General features: G+C 40.2%; 1 protein-coding gene across 3 annotated transcripts in view; it reads right to left on the bottom strand.

Annotated features, from left to right (window-relative positions):
* sv2ca (synaptic vesicle glycoprotein 2Ca) overlaps positions 1-23,875 on the bottom strand; it is a 35,145-nt gene extending 11,270 nt beyond the window's left edge. Inside the window, exons 1-4 of one of the 3 annotated variants that reach the window (XM_058070067.1) lie at positions 23,779-23,875; positions 20,575-20,638; positions 10,076-10,751; positions 370-550 (exon numbers count right to left, since the gene is read on the bottom strand). In XM_058070067.1, coding sequence (XP_057926050.1) covers positions 370-550; positions 10,076-10,673 — 779 coding nt within the window. In that variant the 5' untranslated portion in view covers positions 10,674-10,751; positions 20,575-20,638; positions 23,779-23,875. Of the gene's footprint in view, positions 1-369; positions 551-10,075; positions 10,752-18,795; positions 18,949-20,574; positions 20,639-23,778 lie in introns of those variants that run through there. The other 2 variants (XM_058070066.1, XM_058070068.1) reach the window with 2 other exon arrangements.
* Between the last annotated feature and the right edge of the window lie 588 nt (positions 23,876-24,463).

Raw genomic sequence — 24,463 nt, 5'->3', positions numbered from 1 at the left:
TTGTAAATGCTGAAATCATCTTTTGTGAGTGAATATTTTCTTACTAAAGGTGCAGCTGGACATTGCAACACCAATGAAAGAAGTATCACTGTGAAGAACATTTGTGACATATTTAAACTGTCCCTGTGCTTTGTAGGGAGAGTGAATTAGGCTTGAACTGATCATTAAATGAAATTGATTCTAGCGCCGTGTCAACAAAAGGAACATTAGGAGGGTGGAGACTGAAACAAATGTCCACTGAAACATTTTGCTTTGATACAAAGATACCGTATATGTGAAGTAAGATGGATACACTTCTGGCTTGATGTTCTGTAATCATTTTTACTAATGGTTTGGCCCCCAAGTGACCTCCAGTCTCAGCAGACTTACCCGAACCCGGCGGCAAGTCGGCAAACAAGGAAGAAGCCGTATCCCTGAACGAAAGATGACAGGAAGGCAAAGAAGCCATTGGTGGACATGCAAATGAGGAGGCACTGTCTCCGGCCCACTTTGTCAGACATTCCTCCCCAAAAGAATGCACCAAGCATCATTCCAAGGTAAACAATGCTCCCTGGAAAGACAAAGTCAGAGGTATGATTCATTCTAGTTTTTCATGTTTCAAGTTGAGACTTCTTAGTTGTTGTGTGTGTGCTTAGAATTACAGCTTGGCCTTTTCAAAACATAATTTTATTAATTTGTGTCAAACAATCAAATACATGACACACTATAGCTCCTGTAAAAAAATATTTTATAGTCCATCCATCCACTCTATATGCCACTTGTCCTTAGTAGGGTCACTGGCATATTAAAAAGTGAAATGTTGAAAACAAAAATGGTGGCAGTCTTGCAGTGAATACGGACAAATCACTGAATGTGACTAATAATAATATTCAACACAAAGCATAATAAAATACATGCTTATGTTATAAAGGGGATCTATTATGATATTTTTTTGACCCTTTGTATTGAATTGTGGACTCCTATAGAGCAGCTACACACAATAACACGCAAAGAAAACGTTTTAGATTTTCCAGAATCTGCACCTATTTCATTTGTATTTCCTTGGATTTGTGCTTCTCGCCGTGCTTACCCGGACACGCCCAACTCCGCTGTGATTGGTCACATGCTTAAAGTGCTTTTCTCTTGCTGGGAATAACCAAATACAATAACGTCTCTGTGAGCTTGTTTCGTTAACAGAGAAGCAGAGCTTGGGGGGGGGGGGCAGAGAGCTTATCTGGCTTACAGTCACGCCCATATAAGGACGTCCGCATCTCTGTGACATCACAAAGAGGCAGTTTTACCATGCTTTTTTTTTCTCCGACATTTTGGAATTAATGAAGAAAACTGAGGTTCCACTGTATTTAGGAAAGAGTTCACAGAGACTATGAAAAGTGAAATACCCTCTGCTGCTATCAAATAAGATGATATATGTGTTCCTGCTAAGTGACACACCTGATTTATTCATGAGCCATTCAGACTACCAAATAGAGAAGTCTGCATCCCCCATACAACCCTTGCATCGAACTGTAGACTACAGAGATTATAGTCTAATCAATGAGCAGACAAATGAGCACAGTAGTGCAAGTCGACTTAACTAAAGTGGCCTGCTTCACTTTTATCCTTCCTCATCCAAAATGAAGGTAAAAAAGATTGGTGCAACATCTATCATATGGACTTGGTTCTTGCTGTAGCTGTCAAAAAGCGATAACACAAAAATACTTTTACCACCTCAAAACAAAACATGTTGTTGACCATGAGCAATTTTGTGCCATCGTAGCCAAATTCATAAACTAAATGTACTGCCTTCTACAATGTTTTGTAATTTTGTTCTGTTGATGGCATGGAATTGTTTAAAAAAAACTTGAAATATTTTCTTTAGTAGAAGCATGTGTACCTTGTACTGGAAGTACTGTTTTAGTCAAATAATTCTTTGCTCTAATAGAAAAACGAAATGTGTTTTTATTTGATGTTCTTTTTTTTCCATTTATTTATTTATTTTCTTAATTTTATTAAGTAGACATTCCCAAGAATGTACTTAGCATAGACCTAATTCACAGTATCCATTCTTGCTTTAAAGGGGACCTATTATGCTAATTTTTACCCTTTGTATTCAGTTGTGGACTCCTGTAGAGCAACTACACACAATAACCCACACAGAAAACTTTCTAGATCTTCCAGAATCTGCACCTATACCAGCTGTATTTTCTTGGTTTGAATTTATTCCACCCATGGCCTGCCTCCGGGCACACCCAATATGCTGTGATTGGTCACACTCCCAATCTACTTCCTGACTACTGCGTACAATACTTTCAAATTTAGTGGGTATAATTGATAATAAAAGAATAAAGAGCTAATTGAAAAGTGCTTAGGAGCTACTGGCAGCTCATGAGCAACTGGCTAAAGCCCCCTGACTTACCGTGTATAAAGTCAAAGAATAGGTAACGCTGCTGCTCCTCCAACCTCGCCAGAGGAGAAGCACCCATTGTCGGACACACTTTGTCATGCACTGCTGGTGCGGTGGAGCTCAGAAGCTGTTTACTAACTGCAAACAATCTTGGCACAACATCGGTAGTGCAAAAGTTGTCATTACACGTTTTTTGCGGGACTATCGTGTTCCAGACAGTGAACACTGTGGTTGTCTCCACTTCCATGGAATAATTTATTTGTAATATGCATCGTTATCGCAAGAGGTTGCAATGATTTCAGGCCATATCGCCCATCCCAAGAGGGACTTCTTTCATCTTGCATATTATGAATGACTATTTTCTGTCATGGTGTCACAAAGCAAAAGTCACATTTTACCACACTGTGCACACAGCGAGAGCTACTCCCCTTTTTTCATGTTTTTGCAATAAACCTAATGGAGACATACATCATGTCTCCAGACTCCCCTTTGCTGTGAGCAATATCTGCATGGACTCTTTTGCTTCAGGGGTCAAAACTCAGCTATTTGTCACATTTGGCAGCTACACTATATGCTATCCTCATGATGCCGTCAACCCCAGGACAAATTCAACAGAGCTCTTACAGTGATGAGAAGTTAATAAGTGCTTCATTGGGAAGAATACAGAAATGGTGCACCGTATTGCAAATGCACATTTGCTATCATGCATCTGTTTGGTGGCATTTACTTGAACTGTTAAGACATACAATACTAGCAAATAGAGCAGGAAAGTACCTGCACTCCCTCCTACTTGCAATGCAATAAAAGCAGTTTGACAAACGACTACATCCTACACAGGACAGTCAATTACGTAATGAATTTATTGATGTTCTGTCCGGCTTGCTGCATGCCATCTCGGTGCATGACGTCAGCAGTGCTGGCACCAATAAAGAGCACAGCAGTACAACGTAGTGTCACATATACTGTAACTCAAAAATAAGCTCCAGGAACAAAGAAAGGCCTGCTTAAAGCTAGTGTGGAAGTCCTCTCAGGTCAATGTAGTATTGTTTTCTTGTGGTCCCATCAATCAATGGATTGTGAGTTATGCACCGTTTTCTGTGTAATATGTCGATGATTGTTGCTGTTTTGATTTGACTTAAACTTAATATTTTTAGGAGCCACTTCATCACACACACCAGCATTCAGCATCTTTTTAATTTGATACTTAATATTATTGTGTATTTATTATGTCTGTCTTTGCTATTATTAGTAGTACAACTATAGAAATTGCAATACTTGTAGGAGGAATAACTCCCATAGTTATTGCTGATTCTGTCTCCCAGATTCTCCAACTCTATATCCAGTCTCAATGTTCTTCAATAACTTCTCACAACTACAGCCCTTACTATTCCTTCACCATTTGACTACCTGGCCCATCCAACATCACAGAAACAGGCCATGAAGTAGATGCTCTCACCATCTGTGTATACATCTTGGTTCTTTCACTTCTCCAATATCCCATACTCGCAGTCCAATCACAGTCAATAATGTGACCTGACGCTCCCGCCCCTCTATGTTCTGTTTGGTGGTTTTAATAATAAATTTGTGATGCAATTGGAACAGGAGGAGTGCACCGGTCTCACCTGTTGTAAAGGAAAACGTTTCTGGCAAAACAGTCATACAGTTGACTCATACTGCACGACTAATCTGCTGTACAGGACAGGTGCAAAAAAAGACTTAACATTTTTAAGCACATCTCAAACACTCCCTGACCACAACACACAATCACAATGCGCAATGCATCAATATAAGAAGCTCCAACATAAAAACATATTTCAATTATTTGGCACATTTCTATATTAATGAAAACTCTGACAGTGTTCAAAAGTAAAAACTGAGCAGAATTTTTGTTATGCAATATTATCTTATATAGTATAAATGCACTTAATTATATACATAGACATATGAAACCCTGGTACACAACTAAAGCGAGTATGCAGGCATGCCTATTATTTAGCCCCGTGAGTGTACACTCTTATTAATAGTTCAGTTTTACATCCCCCATGGTGCACATGATGGAGCATAAAATAATGCAAGATTGCATTACACTCATGCTAAGGCTACAGTCAGCTGATCAATAAAGAACATATTTGAAATGATAAATTCATGAAACCTCAGCACTTTGTACGGTTACGCTCTGCTGCTCCATCATTGATTTAGCTGAAAAAATGACCAAGTCCCCTTATGTGTCTGTAGACAAAGAGGAGGAACTAAATCAATACATGTCACCTCAGTTGAGCGCAGTTTAAAGACAAATTACGGCCCTGACTGTGAAGCGACAGAGGGAAGAAAAGTAACATTTCTGAAGCATTACACAGAAAACTGTGTGAATGGAAGCCAGCTTGTACACAAGCATCATTCACGTGACTAAAATACAACTATGTGATGACCCACATCAGCAAATGACAGAGTGTCAGGAGACTTGTCAGACTGAGGGACAACGCTTTGGCCCATGATACTGTTGTGTCAAAACACATCACTCATAACATGAGACAGATTCAGTGCTTTGACAAAACACACACACACAAAACTGGCAAACGCTAGTTCATCTCTGATTTAAACAATTAAATAAAACATTCTTACATTTCTAAATAAGTTACTGAAAAACAAGATAAACAGAGTGAAGATAAAGCACTTCAAGGTACAACCATTTGAAATAGTAATATCAAAACTGAATATTTTCTTGACGAAAATGGGCACCTAAAGGGTAAATAATGAAACCTGTTCACACCGCACCTCCCTTGTCATAAACCCCCCGCCCCAAGTTTGAAAACCATTGGATTAATCTAAGGATTTATGGCTGATTCTTATTGATCCTATACTGATGCAGCCACATCTCTCCCTTGTCAAACCCGATAACCTTTCGCATCGTTCAAAAACCCTTGTGGATAGAGAGGATTGTTCCAGGTTGTAGTGTTGGTACATTCCGAGGAACACCCCACAAACCCCTAGAGAATGATGTGATGGTGCATCAAGTTGCAGTCAAGACCTCTTCTCTTTGATGCCCTGTGCTCACAGTGTGAAGATGTGCTTCAGCATCGGTTAAACAGCCTGTCCACTTTATTCATGTTCATAATGCCGTCTTAGTACATTGGTTTAGTTACTTTCTCTTTACACCTGTCTCATTTTACATAGTGGTGTCCTTATACATCCCCTCCTTGCTTTTATGTTCACTGTTGTTTTAAAAATGAATACTTTCCTTAAAAACCTGTCACCCTTGTCAAGTGGCGTATTGACACACTCCAGGTTACAGTGAGCAACAACAAGCACAATTTATCTGAAAAAGTTCAAACGTTTCTTGAAAGTCGAGAAATAATTGCCTCATACACAGAAAACTATAATTTTTTTTCATAATTTCCCATTACATTCATAGAAATGGTCCAACTGTATAAATGTCCAATTATTCAACACCATAACTATACTGCAAAGCTTACAAAGCCTTCTCTGTTGCAAGAAAACAAAAGGAATACACACACACACACTTCCGTTTTCCCCCTGGGTAATACACACAAATGTCATCTGATCACACACAAACATGGTAATTAATTTTGAAAATCATTGACACCTTATTCTCTCCTCAGTTGTACTATTTTCACCATCTTTCCCCTTCTTCATATTTTCTTTAAATATTCCCTTTGCTATCATCAGCTCCTTTTGCACTGAGGAGCAAGTAATCACGTTTGTACTGCATCACATGTCGCTTTGATCAGATTTCGACCTCCATTTTCGGCCACCTCTACACAAAAAGCTATTGAGGCATCCTGTCATATTCAAGTCACATCAGTTGGCGTAGGATCCACATGAAAGTAGCCAATACCGTAAAGCCTTGTGTACGGGGTTTGAAAATGACTCACTCAGCATCAGTCATATGAAGCAATATTGATGACTGTAACAAGTAATGATAGTGGCCATAAAATCAAAAAATGCCCCCAATGGGAGAAAGTCGTTATATGGCTTACTTGTGGATGACATTGCTGGTAGCATTAAGGGACAACCCCATCCCTTCCTCGCCCACACATGTAGACACGTTCCCACCCATTGGTAGAGCTGCACTGCACAAGTGGTGGTAATCTCTGCAGTGATGCTGTCATCTTACCGCAGTTTAGCTATGCTCAGCTGCTCCTGGACCCCGGAGCCCAACACAGAGAGGCTGGCAACAGGGATAACAAAATGGGGAGGGGGCAATGCAGATGGAGATGGAGGTTGATGGTACAGTAAAGAAACACAGAATAAAAGGCTGCAATTGATCTGACGAAGAGGAGGGAGCGGTGGCTGTTCAGTGACAATGAAGAGAAGAAATGAGGGGGATTATCATTTAAAAAAAAAAAGCCTGTGAGAACAAATACATAATGATAGGGTGATGTGTTGCAATTGTCTTGGGTATCTGAGATGATAGTAAATCCTCCCGCTCACATTGTTGCCGTGCTGAATAGTGGCAGTGTGCCAGCATCTCGTTCTGACCCTCCTTCCCTATTATTCCACTTAACTTGGTAATCTTGCTACTGCCGAGCTGTCCCTCCTCCTTGCCTGTCCACCGTTGAGCAAACATCACACAATACATGTGAAATTCTCTCTTCATAGTCTCATTTCAAATGTAATATTCATCCTTTCATGTTAAACCTATTTCAAGCTTTGCATTTCCCAATATTAATGTATATATAATTCATAGACATATTAACATAATGCATAATACAATCACCGGACACTTTTCAAAGACCCAGGGAGATCCAATGCATGACCATTTACCATTAACATCAACATTCCAGCTCCTTCTTTTTACATTTTGCCCTTTGCTTTATTTTGCTGGGTTTTTATCTTTAATTTTATTTCTACAATGTGCCATGGACTGATAAAAAAAACAAGTTGCGTCCTGCGAATGGCCCCCGGGCTGCACTTTGGATACCCCAGATGTAGGCTAAGCTAAGGCATGCTTGAGCACCCATACACAACAATTATGTTCACCTCAAGAGGGATCAGCCTCCGGGCAATCAGTGGGGGGAGATAAAAAAAAAGGGAGGAGAATGGGGAAGACCACGGACAAAAAGAAAAGCGTTGCAAAAAGGAGGGCGAGAGAGAGGAGTCACGAACAAGGACAGGCTGAGTGTATCGAGCATGAATCCCTGTTAGACCTCGCTTGACTAAGGAAAGAAAAGCGCTTATATAGATATTTGCAAAGGGACACATGGAAAGCCACACATACAGTACATAGAATGGCAACTATAGTAGCCCAAACTAACAGCTTTAAAATATTAATAAAACATCTCTAAAACCATCGTGGCTCATAATATGCCCAATTGTATTCACAATGTGGGAAGTATAAAACACTATTGTATTGGTGAAATAAAGAAGGAAGTTTCAGAGGGAAGTATAATAATTAACATGACATCACTTTTCACATACAGTCGTCTCTCGCCACTTTGCTATTTTAATTTTGAGGATACGCTCTCACCGTTTAAAAAAAGTATTCTTGGCCTAAGTTAAGCTTTTTTAAGCATAAAAATGGTATGTAGTGTAATATCTGTGACTTGTTGTTTGCGTATTTAAGGAGTTGACTGTGTTTATCTAAGTGTTAGCAGTGTGGAAATTGTGAGTGACTGGTGTGTGTTGTGGCCGACAGCAGCTCCTGTGTGAATGTTCACTGCATGTGTTCTCCACTTCTTGATAAAGCGATTGAAGCGTGTTGGTGACAAGTTTTTAATTAACTACAAATGGGACCATTACAGTAGTACTGTACACTGGTCACTAGGTGTTAATAACATTATATTTAAGACACAATAGCCACTGTAGGAAGTACACTGTTGATGCTAATGCTATTTTCTATTGTTATGTCTAGTACTGTATTGGGTGAAAAATACTATAAAAGATATTATTGCATGTGTAGAGGGCTGTGGTAATGCTACAGAACGTATTTAAGTTATAAACAAGTTTTTAATGCCTCACCTATAAAAATATCCAACAGAAAGTCGCTTATCTTGGTCGGGTCTGATACCAATTAACGGCGATTAGTTAGAAAGATACCCTATAGCAGTGGTTCTCAACTGGTTTGACTGCGGAACCCACTCTCACCCTAAATGATAAACTGCGACAAACATCTCAAATATCTTTAGGCCTGTCAACTAACCACATGATAAATAAAAACCAACTCGATAATTTGTAGGACAATTCTCGTCCAGCAAAATTTGTTATCTTGACAGACCTAAATATCTTGTATTTAAAAGGACTGTTGGCAAAGGTTTTGTGGCTGTCGATGCACACACCTTGCAGCAGCTTCACAAGCAAAGAGCACAGACCAGAAGGTCAGGTGCATTTGTGGACATCAGTCTTTTTTTTCCGAGCAAAGAACTCGCGACTCATTGAAAATCACACAACACTTTCGGCACGCGACCCACCAGTTGAGAATCCCTGCTCTCAGATTGCTCTCTTCTGAGTTGCTGAATCATACATATCAGGCAAGCTACCTGAAATTTGAGGCAGAAAGTGTACCATTAAATGAACAGCAGCTTGCAAACTGCAGCATATCCTCAAAGGAGCTGTGAATGTTGTGCTGTCACTGCGTTGTCACGTCTCACTGTGGGAGCGTGCGTACGCTATCTTGAGACTTCCTGGGTGCCATTCTGGTACCCTGACATAGTGAGTAAGTCAGTCTTTGTGCACAACACCATGGTGATGGATTATACACCTCCAGCTATCAGGACTGCTGGGACCACTGCTCAACACAGAGCACAGCGGAACAATAGTACTGGCTACCCTCTGATGTGACACACAAATACAGGCTGAAGTGTGACATGGTACATAGAATACATGAAAGTGGCATACTTTCTAGTCAAATGAAGGGGTAGCAGCGGCATAGTCCATAAGGCGGCTTGTAGAGCAGAGCGTTGCAGGTTCAAAAGCAGATCCATCAAATTGTGTGTGTGTTGGTGTGTACAGTATGTGACTTGGACTTCAAAAATGAGAGGAGTATTACTTAAATTTCCAAAAGGGGGTCAAAAACACTAAAGTGGATCGAGTAAAAAGCTTTAAGGTTCATTTTTCCATGAACATCCAAATGTGCAACAATGTAGTACAAGCATTGTTTGTACATTCTATACATTCATTCATTCATTCATTCATTCATTTTCTACCGCTTTTTCCTCATGAGGGTCGCGGGGGTGCTGTAGCCTATCTCAGCTGTCTTTGGGCGAGAGGTGGGGTACACCCTGGACTGGTCGCCAGCCAATCACAGGGCACATATAGACAAACAACCATTCACACTCACATTCATACCTATGGACAATTTGGAGTGGCCAATTAACCTAGCATGTTTTTGGAATGTGGGAGGAAACCGGAGTACCCGGAGAAAACCCATGCATGCACGGGGAGAACATGCAAACTCCACACAGAGATGGCCGAGGGTGGAATTGAACCCTGGTCTCCTAGCTGTGAGGTCTGCGCGCTAACCACTAGACCACCGTGCCGCCCCATTTTATACATATATCTATTTTCTTTACCAGTTATTCTACTCGAGGTCTATGCCGGCCTATTCCAGCTGACATAGGGTGGAAGGTGGACTAAACCCGAATGCTGGGTCATTCTAATTGTACGACACTTTGATTCAATCACTTCAATTCTACAAGCATGCACTTCATATACATATAAGGATACTTTTCTTACCTAGCCAGCCAGAGCTGGAGTTGGGCACACACATGTCTGTCTCAGCACTTGGAAGCACAAAGCCCACTACAAACACCTCCACCCCATCAGACATGAGGGCCAATCCAAGAACCAGGAACAGCTGCCACTGGAACCTCCCGTGGCCGCACTCTTGGATGATCAGCTCGTACTGCTGAGCCAGCTCCTCCTCATCAGCCTGTCGCTCCTGTTCCAGCTCCTTTCTGTCCCTCATTGCATCTGACATGGGTTGCCCCAAGGCCACTTGGCCCTCCTTATGCTTCCTGTCTCCCGTGGAGGGCACCCCCTGGTACTCGCCCTCGTATATCTCGTCCTCATCGTCGTGGCCCTCTGTGGCATCGCTGGAACCCTCGTCGTTGTCATGGTAACCGTCTCCATCTTGCCTAGGTGGATTCCTGTAGAATTCCTCATCATCGACCTCATCGTCCTGGAAGCGTGAATAGTTGTGATGGGATGAATACTCGTCCGCGGCACGATCCACCACTTTGTTGACCTTCTTTGTTGCCTGCCGCTTTGCCTCCTTGACCATGTCCTTAGCCCCTTTAACCAGGGAAGTCCTGTTATTGTATGTGTCCTCCATTCTGACCACAACGGTTGGTATACGAGGGAGACAAGCAAGAGGGCCGACTTTACACTTGGAATTGTGAGCTCAGTGGGCCTGAAACAGCATCAAGGAACACAACGTGTGAGTATGCAGTAACCACATATCAAAGCAATAATTTAACAAAAAATAACCCTCCAAATAACCCAAGCTAATATTTTTTACATTGCCTGAAATAAATTGGCTGACATAAGAGAGTTGGTTTATTAGAATGGGAGTGGCAGTCCAACCATAACAGCCTTGGTATATTTCATCTGAGGTGAATGTGTTCTATCAACATCTTTGTGTTCATTGCCATTTATTATGTTACAAACATACACATCTAAACATGCTGTGCTAATGTATGTACACACGGACACTAACAACATGCATGGTAAAAAACAATATACACTGGCTTAATTTAAAAAAATAAAAAAATGATGTCCAGTGTTATGTTCTCTTACGTTCCATTGATAAATAACGTTTCCAACATAATAGCTTATTCAAAATCAATATATTAGAATGTTTATGAAGTGGTTATAATAGAGATGCTCTGCCTTAATTTTTACAATGCTGGGTGGAGAGGTCTTTTCCCAGCTGGGATACAAGTGCTAATGAGAGGGAGAGCCCAGTCTAATGTGATTTCACGCTCAAACTATTACATCCCACAGCAGAGGTCTGGGCTGCTGACTCCATATTGTCTCATGGTACAAAAAAACACATTTAACCGGAAATTGCTATGCCCTATTGCATACATGTCAGACTTCAATTTAATTTCATCTGAACTGCAAGGAAAATATCATTGAGTTGTCCCACAACGTAGACCTCAAAAAGGTGCGTGCAGCAATCTGCGTCATCAAGTGCATTTTACAATATCTACATTCCTCTTCCATTACACAAATAAAAGTTAAAAATTAGAAATGACACCACTTTTAGCAATTACACCCTGTGAGTACAGAGGCAAAATGCGTCATCTACCCATTTCAGAGTTGTAAATCCTTCCAGGTTACACTTCTTGCAGATTGTGATGTGTTTGTTTTGATATAAAATAGTGTAGCTTTTGCCCAGACGTTGAGAGGATGACGACAAGGTGGTTGATCAACAGTCACTTCATTAAAACAAACAACCATAGACATATATATCCACAGCAGTCTCCTTCTTGCCTTCTCCTGGCTCATCCAATCAGAAGTCAAAATACATTCACTGACTTCACTGCCTTGGAAAGTAGTGATTTCAAGCAGAAATGAACGGACACAAAAGCGGATTAAAAAAAGTCCAATACAAAACCAATATGTATAACATTGCCAACTAAAACAAATAGAAGAAAACAAAAAATGCACACAATTTAGAGTTTTTGCCGATTGAAAACACTTGTTTGCTGTAAATGGCTGTAAGACTAAATCAGAGCGGTTTGAAAAAGCAGGGTGAGGAGATCAGAGCTGTCCAGAGTGCACCCTCTCCGTGCGTCTCAGAGCTGTTCAGCACAGCCTCTAATGAACACTGAAGCCTTGTCAAGAGGACACAAATCACAGGGCCAGCTCCAGCTCCCATAATGCAATTTTACTGGACAAAATGACACTGCTGATTCAAGGTGACTCCACTAATCTCTTTGGCTCGTTGGATGACTTCTGTAGTTATGAGCGCACTCTTTAATGCAAGAACCAATAATTGCTTTAATGCCTCCACTGGCAACGGTGGTTTCTTAGACAGTAATAGGAATTGGCTTGGTGCCCATAATTGAGCTTGGAACCATACTTGGTAAGTTAAGTGGGTGTTCAAAAGAGGCCCACATAGCATACTATGAATTACCAGATGATCTACCAGCTAATCAGTGAGAAGAAAATATTCACTTATTTTATAAAAGTGGCGGCACGGCGGTCGAGTGGTTAGCTAGGAGACCAGGGTTCAATTCCACCCTCGGCCATCTCTGTGTGGAGTTTGCATGTTCTCCCCGTGCATGCATGGGTTTTCTCCGGGTACTCCGGTTTCCTCCCACATTCCAAAAACATGCTAGGTTAATTGGCGACTCCAAAGTGTCCATAGGTATGAATGTGAGTGTGAATGGTTGTTTGTCTATATGTGCCCTGTGATTGGCTGGCGACTAGTCCAGGGTGTACCCCACCTCTCGCCCAAAGACAGCTGGGATAGGCTCCAGCACCCCCCACGACCATCGTGAGGAAAAGCGGTAGAAAATGAATGAATGAGTGAATTTTATAAAAGCATTGATGAGCTGCAATTGACCGGCGACCAGGCTAGGGTGAACGATGCCACTTGCCAGCCTATCAGCTGGCATAAACTTGGTAAGGTGGCAAATGGATAGCCAGGACTTTTTTTTAGGCTGACCAAAACTCATAGTCTGTGGCCTCACCAAACTCCTCCCACATGCTTCAGGACAAAATAAATGTAGCACACCCAGTCCAGTCCAGTATGAAAAGTCATACAAATATTGTTAAATTCAGCCCTTTTGTTTAGTTTCTGAATGAATTGAAAATAGTGTTGTGGAATTGACTCCTCAGACCTAAGGATGCAGTACATGGCAGCTCATCTCACAAACCGACTAGTTTTAACTATTAGTCACTCAACAAACAGCAGGGGATGTGTCAGCGTTCAAGTGTGTGACTACTACCCCATACATTGCTTAAGGATCAGGCCATGTTGTTCTTAAGCAAACTGTTCTTTTTTCCCTTGAGTCTATGCACATTGACAAGCATGATCACACAGCTCCTGGTGGTGTCTGCCTGTCAGAAAATCAATGGAGTGCATGGTGAGGTGTGCTGTCAGGCGTGATGAAGCTCAGAAGACACCAAGGCTCACAGAAGACCACCTGACCAGAGCTGAAGAGCCATCCCCGCTGACTGTGCACACAGTAACAGGCGCAATCACAATCAAACTAACAACACTTGCAAACAAGACAGCTGAAGGACAGTTTTGTCCTATTTCATTCTCTCTCTTCTCATTAGCTAGACCTTTTATTTCCATTGATGTTTAGCGTTTATCATGTTCTTAGGAATTAGTTCATTGGCACCAAAAACACTACATAATACGACAGCACGCTTACCCGCAAATGCATGTAAGAGTGTTTAATTCTCAATGGAGCAGAAAGTTTGCCATGATGGTAAGCAAGTGAGCGGGGCGGGGCTAGGCGCACAACATTGTACAATGTATTCACTAGCTCAGAGCTGAGTGTAAAAAAAATACACAAAAAAATAGTGTGCGCAGTGCACAGTCACACTTTGATAAAATGAAGGGTAAAATGAATTAGGGAAGTCCGATACTGGCCAACTCTCAATTTCCGATTTCGATATGTGCAATTCTGTTTGTAAGTCTTTTATAAATACTTAATTTATTTTTAGTTTTGGCACTATTTTGTGCTCTATAGTTGATGTAATGTGAATTAATATGCTGTGGGATCAAAGTTCTTATCTTAATTTCACTCACGGGGGCCGTACGTGTGTGGGCATCCTCGGAGGCTCGTGCTCATATATATATACATATATATATCGTGAATATACTGGCTTTCTACGGCACCTATGGCTGTACAGCAGGAGAAGCCACTCACCCTGGCCGGGCAAGGGGCATTAATGTCAGATGCACTATGTTGCAAATACATCCACCAAGCTAAGGAAAAGCACAGTGTTAGCCAAAAGAAGCCGCCCACAGTGGCCAGGCAAGGGGCATTAATGTTGGGTGGGGAGGTGGAGAGACCACAGTTCAACTGGAGGAGCATGTCGCCCCTGCCGTGGTCGGCCAATGTACACAATGTACTTTTAAACTGGCCACGCACTCACTCCTTACTGCCTTACCTTTGCGAGCTGGCTGCTTGCAAAGTTTTCTTGTGTGCACGCATAAAATAATCCCAATATTCTTCCTACAGGCTTTGGGTACTGTCGGTGTTTTTTTTTTTTGTGTAATATTTAGTGTTTAATTATTATTGATTAAAAATATTGAGAAAATGAAGACCTGTATGTTGTGTCTCTCATGTGCTTCCTGCATTGTTGTTACACAGTGGAACGTATCTTTGCTTTTGTGATCCATTGTGGTCCTAAAATGGAAGGCTGATTGATTCAAAAAGAAAAAAAAAAGACCATGAGTAAAAATCAATAATGCTGTTCTTGGTAGTGCAGTCGTCAAGACTAGACATTGCCATTAACCAATGTAATAAAAAAAGACCATTCAAAGAAGTATGTCCTTGTTGCTTGCTTCTTCCTCCGTGCCAATCCAATCATTCATTTTCAACTGATGCAATGACGTTTTAAGCTTCATTTTAAACACAGCACTACATTTCCCCACTTTTGTACACTTTCCATGGAGAATCTCAAATGCAGGTTCTGCCCTTTGTAAGACAGTCACCAGTACATACGTGTGGAGGCTGGTTTGCTCCATTAGTATCAGGAAGAAGCAGGTTCCATCTCTAAGTGGGCAGCGCTGCAAGTAATCCCATCAAAATGGAGAAATGGTGGCCTCAACAGTCTTCCATTAGGAGATTTCATCAAGCACTGATGGCATTACTGACGGAGGTTGTGTACACAAGTAATGTTAAATAAAATATTGCCTCATCTTGTTCTTGTGAACCCAATACCATGTGTAGTCTCATAAGATGAGTGTATCGCCCCTTCTTAGGAAGCAAAGCAAAATTGTTCTGATAATAACCTTATTATTGGATGATTACTGTGTTCAGCCACTTTCTTAAATTGGTACAAATACCCATGGGATACATTGTGGTCATCAACAACCATGTAGTTTTTGATTGTTAAAGATCATCATGGTAAACCCCATGAACACAGGCCTCCCTGCTGATACTACGTATGTATTGTAGATGTACAGGAAACCAATTTTTATTACAGTGCATCATCATCTCAAGGGACAAATACTATAGAATTTTAACTTACATATGTTTCAGAGTAGTCTGTGTATACTGTAAGTGTTGACAAATTATTGACTGTCAGGTGAACTTGCATATGTTGCCAGCCCGGCTTGACCCAAAGTGCCACTGACACTGACTCTGGTAGGCACTGCGGAGAGTGTCCACTGTGGAAATCTCACTCACGAGAGCAGATGTTCACGTGATAGCACGCCGTATTTGCAACCGTAGTGCCGTAGATTTCTGTGTCATCCGTTGTTACCAGTGCGTTACCAGTAATGATGTCATGTTCACATGTCCGAAATAACGCCAGTGTACAGGCATTCAAAAGATGTAATGCAGTGTTTTCGGACTGATTTTATTTTGAAATGCACCGGACGTTTCACTATTAGGCATCTTGGCTTGCAATATTAAATAAGCAGAGAATGCTCTGGCTGTGGCGTCCGAAAAAAAAAACATAGACCCCAAACGGATTGGGGGCGCCATAACGCAGGAATTTTAGTCTTGTAGAATGCTTCCGGACGGATTCAGTGTGAACTGACAGAACTGTACTTTTAAGGTGAGAAAAATTTTGGCAATTTCAATGAAATTCTAATTAAAAAAGCAAGGTCATGTATGTAAATGTATCGAACAGACCCAAAGAGTGAATTTCTTTGCACCCATAATGTTTAGATATGGTGGTATGCATGGTCTTTCAATTTCTCTCTCAGACAAATGCCAGAAGTCTTCAGGCCATTTGACGACAAGGGTCATTAGCCATGATCTCAACAAAATAATGAAACATCTGGTGAATCTATGTTTGGTTGTTTGTCAAGATAATGGACAGAAACCACCTTTTTTCATGCTTTTGTTTCTGCTTCAGTGCATCTTGCACTCTAGGTTAGTTTACTATCATGGTGAGTGAAGTGCATAACAAGTCGCTTTGAGCTTGATCTATGATGCCTAAAGTTTTGGAAGACAGTATTTTACCAGAAGACATGTCAGCCTCACCATCAGGAGATCCAGAGTTCAAATGGCAAAAAAAAAAAAAAAAAAAATCAGTATTAGCATTGAAAACTTCCTAGTTGATACTAAGATGATCGGACCATACCATTTGATTTTGAGCTGGTTACATCGTGACTCACATGGCAAATAGAGAATCATTACTCTAATTAAAGTACATGTTTGAGACAAGACAATATTTTAATACTACTTTTAAGAAAACAACAATGAAAAAATCTAGGACTGGATAAACAGACTTTTCATTAACTAAGACCCAAAACAAGGCGGTTAAATTGTAAAACGTTTTATAACTATGCATGACCGAAGCATTGAACTTCTTTCCACAAATTGAAACAAAAAGTAAAACTAATAACGGCAGTTGTAGCTACTAGCTAGTATTAATAATTTATGTTGATGTGTAGTTATGTAAAGGCACATGTAAAACAGATGGAAGTAGAACCCCAGTTCCCATGATGCTTAGAGTGCAAAACGAGGAAATAGTGAATTTCCAAAATAGTATCACATAATCACGTAAGTCTTAGCCAGCGATTGTGTTTTGGTCAAATGTAGTAATTACTACAGCTTCGACTTGGACATTAACATTGAAGCAGCTGTTGAACTCTGATGAAAAAAAAGCAGAAAACGAGAGATGCTTGGAATGTCGAGTGCAGGGAGGATTGCAAGGTTTATAGTGTGTGCAAAGCAAAGCACTCATGCACTGCCACTTCCATATTACGTGTATTATCATTCATACTAGGCTTATGGCTGCCCTGTAGGCTTTTATCTTCAATGAGGAATACTTTGTGTATGTTCAGTTTATTATATAAAGACACATTTTAGGTACGTATATTAGAAATATTATTTACGTATAAATAATACAGTAATAATACTAACAAGATCAATAACAATAATAATCATTTTGAAATAAATGGAAAACCTAATCTAATCTTTCGCTATGGCCATACAAACCCTTTATTCCTAAAATGACAACTATTCAAATGCTGATCTGGTAAACATTCAGCTAAAATTATGCTCAAAACAAATAATAAGCCAGATTGAGTAAGGAACTCAAACAATGCACTAAAATTAGCTATTTGAAAAAACAGTAAAGCAGTTGATGTTTACAGTGTAGGAAGGAAGAAGACACATGATCCACTGTGTGCATACAATGATATGTCCAACCACACTTACATTGACTACTAACTCTTCATTTCAGGTGAGTACATTGTCTGTACTCACTCACTATCAAACTGTGTCTCTGTCAAGTATGTCATCAGCTATTACCCATTTATTACTACCATTAAATCTGTTGTACAGCTCTTTAAAGTACGCATAACCTTGACTTTTATTGTGCTATATGGCTATAGAGCACTTTAATCTGTACTTACAATAGGCAAGAAATACACTGGAATACAGGAGGTGAACAAATGTATTGCAACTGATGTGAAACGGAAATTTAAGTGTTGCAGTGTAAATTGTGTTCATGTTCAAGATGAATTAAACCTTTATCATTACCAATCTATAATCTTTTGCATGATTCTGTGAAACTAACTAAAAAAATACTTCCCGCTTACAGAGAAAATGAATACAGATGCAACAGGACGTCTACGATGTAGCAGCCTTCATATTGCTCACAAAGCGTTTTGCTACAGATTTCCAGTTCAGTGGTTGTGCCTGTCAATCGCTTATTGCCTCTCGAGGTGCTATGCACGGGTGAGTCAGTTGCCTGCTCCTGCATCCTCTCCTCTTTTTGGCTTTTTGAGTGCTCCCAGTGCCCCAGGGCAGGTGGCTACATTGCACTACAGCCTCTCAGTCCAAAACCAACAAGCCCATATCAAGAGCAAGTATCTTAATCAAACTAAAAGCCAAGAAACAAACACATAAACTGTAAACTGTAAAAACCTCAAGACTGTTAAACCATAAAACTTGTAAAACTTTAGACCACACAAGCAATTTGCAAAATCGCCATGAATTGGACAGATGAATTGAACTAATTGCAAGAAAGACAATTCATATATTAGTCCTTAACAGCAGCTACCTCCAGTAAATGATGCCAGGAGCCACACTGCATAACTTTTTACAAATGTCCACAAACACATCAATAATCCCTCCCTCTATTTTTCAGACACAAAACATTATTTTGTATACTTAAGTACAAAATTTGTTTTCAAAACAAATGTTTGTTTTTTTTTACTTTGACCGTTCATCTGAAAAACACAAAACACTGAATAGATGATAATGGATTTCCCAACTTGAATTGTTGCAGAAAAAAAGGCTTACCTTCATTTAAGGAGACAAAAGTAGATGGAGCTTGTAAAAGCCCATAGCTGTCGGTTGTACAAATCTTCTAGGTGTTTTTTTCACAATAGAAGTGAACCCGACCTAACTGAAGAGCGCAGCGTGGCTTTTTTTTTCCCCCCTACCCGACGCAGTGCTCTCTCGCTGCAGCACTTCAGAAGAGGAGGTGGCGGGAGAGGGATGGAGCGTAGTGGGAGGGAGGAATGTGGGGAGGGATGCGGGGAGGGAAGCGGCGTAATCAATAATTGTATTTCATTGAGTGATGCGGGTAATCCCGTCTGATGGAACAATCTAGTTAGGTGGCTAGATGACGTGCTAAACAAAAATAGGTCTAATACAAACTGGCTAGAACTGGCAAGTTGTTGCTTTTTATAGGCAAGCTTGTACATTTTGGATGTCAGTGGAAATTACATTAATAATTGATATTAATGTTTTCAACTCTAATAATTAGTTGAAGGATCCTTTCCCTGTCGCATGTGATCTAATGCTGACCACACAGTAAGTGTTCAAAGAACAGAACCATCATATGCAAGGGGAGAATTTGTATTAATTAAAAGGAGCTCCCATGTGACAACTTCCTGATGTGACAATTTGGAGATGCACAGCTCCCTGAATGGCCCTTTTGTGCCAGCACAGCAGTGAAAAACTAATGGATCACTTCCATTTGGGATGATTCCCAACATCCTGCTGTCACAATATACACAAGGCTGTCACATGATATTAGTAGTCTACCAGTACAGCTAGCCAGCTTATTAAAGTACGGTGCCTTCTTCTCCAGGAAGATAAATTGTCTGCACCGTCACAATGACAGCCACAGACCCCATCAGCTTGATTGCACATGGTTCACACATTGTGTCTATTTCAATTACTTTAACTCATTCAAAGCCATTTGGTGATTTTTTTTTTCATGCTGTAGATAACACCATTGACGAAAGGACAACATTTTACTTTATTTACTCATATCCCCACAAGAATAACCTCAGGTTGTACAGCGCCTCTATAATTTGAGGCTTTATCATAAATACTCAATACTGAAATTGAAACATCGTATTATGTATGCTGGATAGGATCATGAACATTACATACAAAAGACAAAATGATGCACATGGTACAAAAACACAGAAAGGCTTTTTTTCCTCCTATGAATTTGATGACTCACAGATGCAATGACCCAGGGATTGGGACATTCTCTTGCTTTTGAGTCACAGTTGGACGACATCCCCCCCACCCCTCAAGCCATGAGACTCCATTTACTTTTGTAATACTGCTGGAGAGCTGAGGAGCACTTAGCTTAATGTACAGGACAGTAGAAGGAGCCTCACGTACACATATCTCACAATCCACTGCACATGTGGGAAAATTTCCCCGCCCTCCACTTAGTCCTCTATCCTTTATCAAATAAGCATACACACATAAGTAAAAGTATCTTTTCATTATTAAAAATAGCGTCTGATCATTTTCATATTTCCATGTATGCCGAGTATGAGGAACTGAATTAATTACAAATGTGGTAGAATCCCATACTGCTGGAAGTCTGAATTTGTGGCCTTTTCTAAAATCTGAATTCCTATATGCATTGTATCTCATATATTAAAAGTAGGTGGTAGCTGCAGCAATGGCTTTCTTCTTTAAGAAACCAAATGAGGTGGAGGTTGACTGGAAGAACTGTCGACTGCTTATCTTCATCCACATTAGAACAAATGGATACAGACACTGATGGTAATTGTTTTTGTCTTGTGGCGATAGAAAGCTCAGACTCACCCCTTCAGTTCTTTCCTTCTTTTTTTTTGCTGCCCACTCTTCACAGTGTGTGGATGTACATACTCTGTAATGAGAGGGATAATAATGAACATTTCTGTTGCCTAAAGTGTGAGCTGAAATCCCTGCATCTCTAAGGTGACACATCCAAATGTACTATATAAATGAAAAATACATTTTCAAAATCAACTTGTATGACTGATCTACCAGTCTACCTAAGCTAAAATACCAGGGGGAAGAAAGCAGAATGGGCTGTGATTATTGTTCTGGAACAGATTGAACAGGCTAAGAGAGAAGAATGTTAAATGAACTGCATTTCAATATACAGGCCTTGGTGCATTTCTTTTCCTGAGGGGAGATTGAAAGGGTTCTTTAGAAAGGTGACACAGCAACGTTACAGTGAATCTAACCACTATCAAAAGCGTTGTACAGAAAGGCCAGAGTCATATCTAAAGTTCAGTTCTTAAAGCTAATTTCCATTTAGTCAATTATGTTTAACAGCTAGAGAGCATAAAATCACCCCAATAGCCTGAAAAACAGAAGGAAATGACTAAACAATCCATGAAACATTAGTGAAGAAAAGGAAGACCTTACTAAAGTCTTTGAAAACAGATGAATCATTGCATTTAAATTGACGTAATCCGTGGGAATAGAGGTTTCCTTTCCTGTCAGTCAACAGAAACACTCCACACCCCTCAGAGTGCCAGGGATTATCCTCAGTGCCACACTATTCAGGCACAAATGTATAGCGTGGAAACAGAAACCTTTACGGTAGGAAATTCAGGAATAAAACATACTGTACGTATGTGTGGGGGGTAATGAACCCCATTAGTATTTGCATTTTGTCATTGTTTCATTTGTCAAACTCACAAAATGTCACAGTAGTTGTGTTCATTAACCATTGAATTTTCTTATTGGTTTCCAAATGTGCTCCTTCTAAACCAGGGGTCTCAAACTCAATGTACCTGGGGGCCACTGGAGCTAGGGTCTGGGCAAGGCTGGGCCGCATCAGGTTTTCCAAAAAAAAAAAAAACGCATTTATTAAAAACAGAAAAATATACAAACTTTTTCAGTGCTTTGGTTCCGATTTTCTACAATAAAAGCTCTGATAAAACATTCCACTGTTCTCAAATATCTTAATTTTTATTTTTCTGCACAAAATAAGATGAAAAATAAATAAACAAATCAAGAATAAAGAAAATCAATCAATCAGTAATAAATAAATATAATAATAATAATAAAACGGCAAATAATAAAAACTGACGAAACCACATATACTATTATTGACCCATTGGTGGGTAGACAAATTATTTTTTTCAGATTAAAATTAACAAAGCATTATTAGAGCCCTGTAGACATGACAAAACACGACTATAGTCACATTTATACTCTTTTTATTTACAACATATTGCGCAACTGCAGGGTCTTGAGACACATGCTAACTCGCAAACTAGAGAGCTAGCGACCTAAACGGTAGCCTTCAAATTATTTTCTTTAAACTTAAATAGCCAAAAACGTACCACTTCCACACAGATAGGAAGGATAACTATTAACAGTTATTTAACCTTTAACATGAACATTAATCAAACGTAATAATTTTTTCTGGGTACATGATACCATACAACATCCATATCAAACTTGCGCGGGCTGCACTAACATTAAACTTTCCTATAAAGGCGGGGGCCTCAAACTAGTGTCCTGCGGGCCACATTTGGCCCGCGGGCCGCGTGTTTAAGACCCTTGTTCTAAACCGTCTTTGTGATTTGTCGAACTATGTCTTGTGTAGGGTTGGTAATCTTTTACATTATACACTATACCTTTACACTATATAATAGGGTCTCTTGAAAACATACAAATGTACAGTCATTGGATTTTTAGTTTGACACAATTCTGTGACATATTTGTGTGCAATATAAAGTAAATTCTTTACTGTATATAATTATGATGAAGAACCAAGGTCCCTTTATTCACTAGTTTCATTGCAAAAGCAAAAATACCAGTTTCCATTAAGAACCAGCCAATATGGCGTCTCTTTACAGAGTGAGAGCACCTCAGTCACAATTCAATGGGAATAATGAATGGAATTCTCTAAGCCTTCCTGTCACAGGCAGGATACAAGCCTTTCCTAACTCTGACCCCATCACCGGATCAGCTGTCAAGCGGGATTTAGCTGCACAACATGGATGCAGTGCAATCAAGTCTCTTCCTTATGTATATGAAGAGTTTGTAACCCTCTTCTGCTTCCCCTTTGATACCCACATGGTAAAGTGTCCATCAGTACCCTTACTCCCTTGGCTCCATCTGCTTCTCTCATTCCAGCTTTAGTGCTTTAACTGTCATGGAGCAGTGCACAGGGATGTAAAAACCAAGCGGGCTGATTGGTAATGATCTCCCTGGCTCTCTTCCCGTATTGCTTTTTAGAGTGCAGTCTCTCCCTCTCTCACCACCCCCTTGCCCCTGCAGGATTTAATTAAGATATTGACATGAAGGCATTCTCGGATGACGAACCTGACGTGTCTGATTCAGCATTCTTTGCAACACATTTTTGTTCTTTATTGTACATTCTATTGACTCGCGTCATTGATCTTATGGCATGAAAAAAAGAAAGAAATCCCATCTTTGTTTGTATTGTTTCTGCTTGTGTTGATGTTTACTGTGCCTGCTAGAGAAGAGCAGATACACAAATAACAGGATGCATCTAATAGCAAAGTCTTGAATATCTGTCTGTTCATCTTAAAGGAGAAAAGTAGTAAGATATAGAACATACTGGACACATAGCACAACCAACTGAAGGTCAGTCTTTTTTGTAATCCAGGTTTTACTCCTTGCTAATGGAATTAAATTGGCACATGGTGGCTGTTTTTCTAGAAAATTGAGTGACATATTTTTTTATGAGGAACAGAGCCAATGAAATGATCCAAAAATACCACAGCAACAACTTCCATCACATTAAAAAACACTTTGTCTAAATGCAACTTTGACTCTTTGTTTATGTTTACAAATAGCTGTCCAAGAATAGAGTCAAACCTTATTTTTCCTAGACTCAATTTTTCATCAACAATTTGGTATTGATCTTCAGGTACTGCCTTGGTTTTTGTGTTCCCTCACCTTTTTGTGTACTGGCTCTATTTTTAAACAGATATTTCTTAATGTATATTTTTCATTTTTACTACACGTAAAAGTCCACGTAAAAGTCCAGAACAGTACCTCTTGATTAGTGGTCCCCCTTTCCAAGAACGGTTACTGGAGGGTGTGTTCCAACTCTAGGGGGATCATAGTCCTCCGCCTCCCTAGGAAAGTCTATTCCAGGGTGCTGGAGAGAAGAATACAACTGTTAGTCAAATCTCAGCAATAAGAGGTGCAATGTGGTTTTCGTCCCGGTCACGAAACACACTCCCTCACGGCATCCTGTAGGGGGTGTTCCGAGAGTTACTGCGTGCCATTTGGTCCTTGTACAACCGAAGCAGGAGCTTGGTTAGCATTGACAGCAGTAATTTGAGTCTGTTTCTGGTGAACTTTGACCTCTACCAAGGCTGCTCTTTGTCACCGATTATCTTGATCATTTTCATGGTCAAAATTTCTAGGCCAAGCCAAGGCACAGGGGGAGTCCAGTTTGGGGGCCTAGTGATCTCATCTCTGTTATTTGCGGACAATGTGGTCCTGATAGCCTCTTCGGGCTGTGACCTTTTAGTATTTACTGGAACGGTTTGCATCTGAGTGTGAAGCTTCTGGGGTGAGACTCAACTCATCAAAATCCGAGGCCATGGTTCTCAGTCAGAAAAAGGTAGAGTGCTCCCTCAAGTATCTTGGGGTCTGTGAGGGTGTGATGTTCAAACCACGATGGAGGGAGGGATATATTCATGTCAAGAAACAATCTTTGCTTTTTATTGGT

Source organism: Doryrhamphus excisus, chromosome 4, assembly GCF_030265055.1.
Source record: "Doryrhamphus excisus isolate RoL2022-K1 chromosome 4, RoL_Dexc_1.0, whole genome shotgun sequence".
Taxonomy (NCBI): domain Eukaryota; kingdom Metazoa; phylum Chordata; class Actinopteri; order Syngnathiformes; family Syngnathidae; genus Doryrhamphus; species Doryrhamphus excisus.
This window is presented reverse-complemented; position numbering and strand designations above follow the sequence as displayed.